General features: G+C 61.1%; 1 protein-coding gene across 1 annotated transcript in view; it reads right to left on the reverse strand.

Annotated features, from left to right (window-relative positions):
* The window catches only part of GC (group-specific component (vitamin D binding protein)), a 12,655-nt gene that overhangs the window by 10,711 nt on the left and 1,610 nt on the right, over positions 1–334 (reverse strand). Inside the window, exon 3 of the mRNA XM_009886499.1 lies at positions 126–257. Within this exon, the coding sequence (XP_009884801.1) occupies positions 126–257 (132 nt within the window). The remainder of the gene's footprint in view (positions 1–125; positions 258–334) is intronic.

Raw genomic sequence — 334 nt, forward strand, 5'->3', positions numbered from 1 at the left:
CCCATCCCCAGCCTGGTTTCAGGGTCCCATCCCATCCCATCCCATCCCCCCCCACCCCCAGCCTGGTTTCAGGGTTGCGTCGCCCCTTTTCGGTGGTCCGTCACCCTTTTTTGGGCAGCCTCACCCCGGCATCATAGCAGGAGGGGTCGGCGCCTTCGGCGCAGCAGGTTTCAGCCAGGGAGACGATTTCGCGGACGAGGTGGCCGATCTCCTCGAAGGTGGCGTTGGAGTATTTCCTGCTGTTTGAAATGATGGTCCTGGGAGCAGGGAGCAAGGAGAGGGTGAGCTGGCGGGCACCTTTCCCCTTTTCTCACCCCCCCCAAAAATACAAAAT

Source organism: Charadrius vociferus, unplaced genomic scaffold (assembly GCF_000708025.1).
Source record: "Charadrius vociferus isolate BGI_N301 unplaced genomic scaffold, ASM70802v2 scaffold676, whole genome shotgun sequence".
Lineage (NCBI taxonomy): Eukaryota > Metazoa > Chordata > Aves > Charadriiformes > Charadriidae > Charadrius > Charadrius vociferus.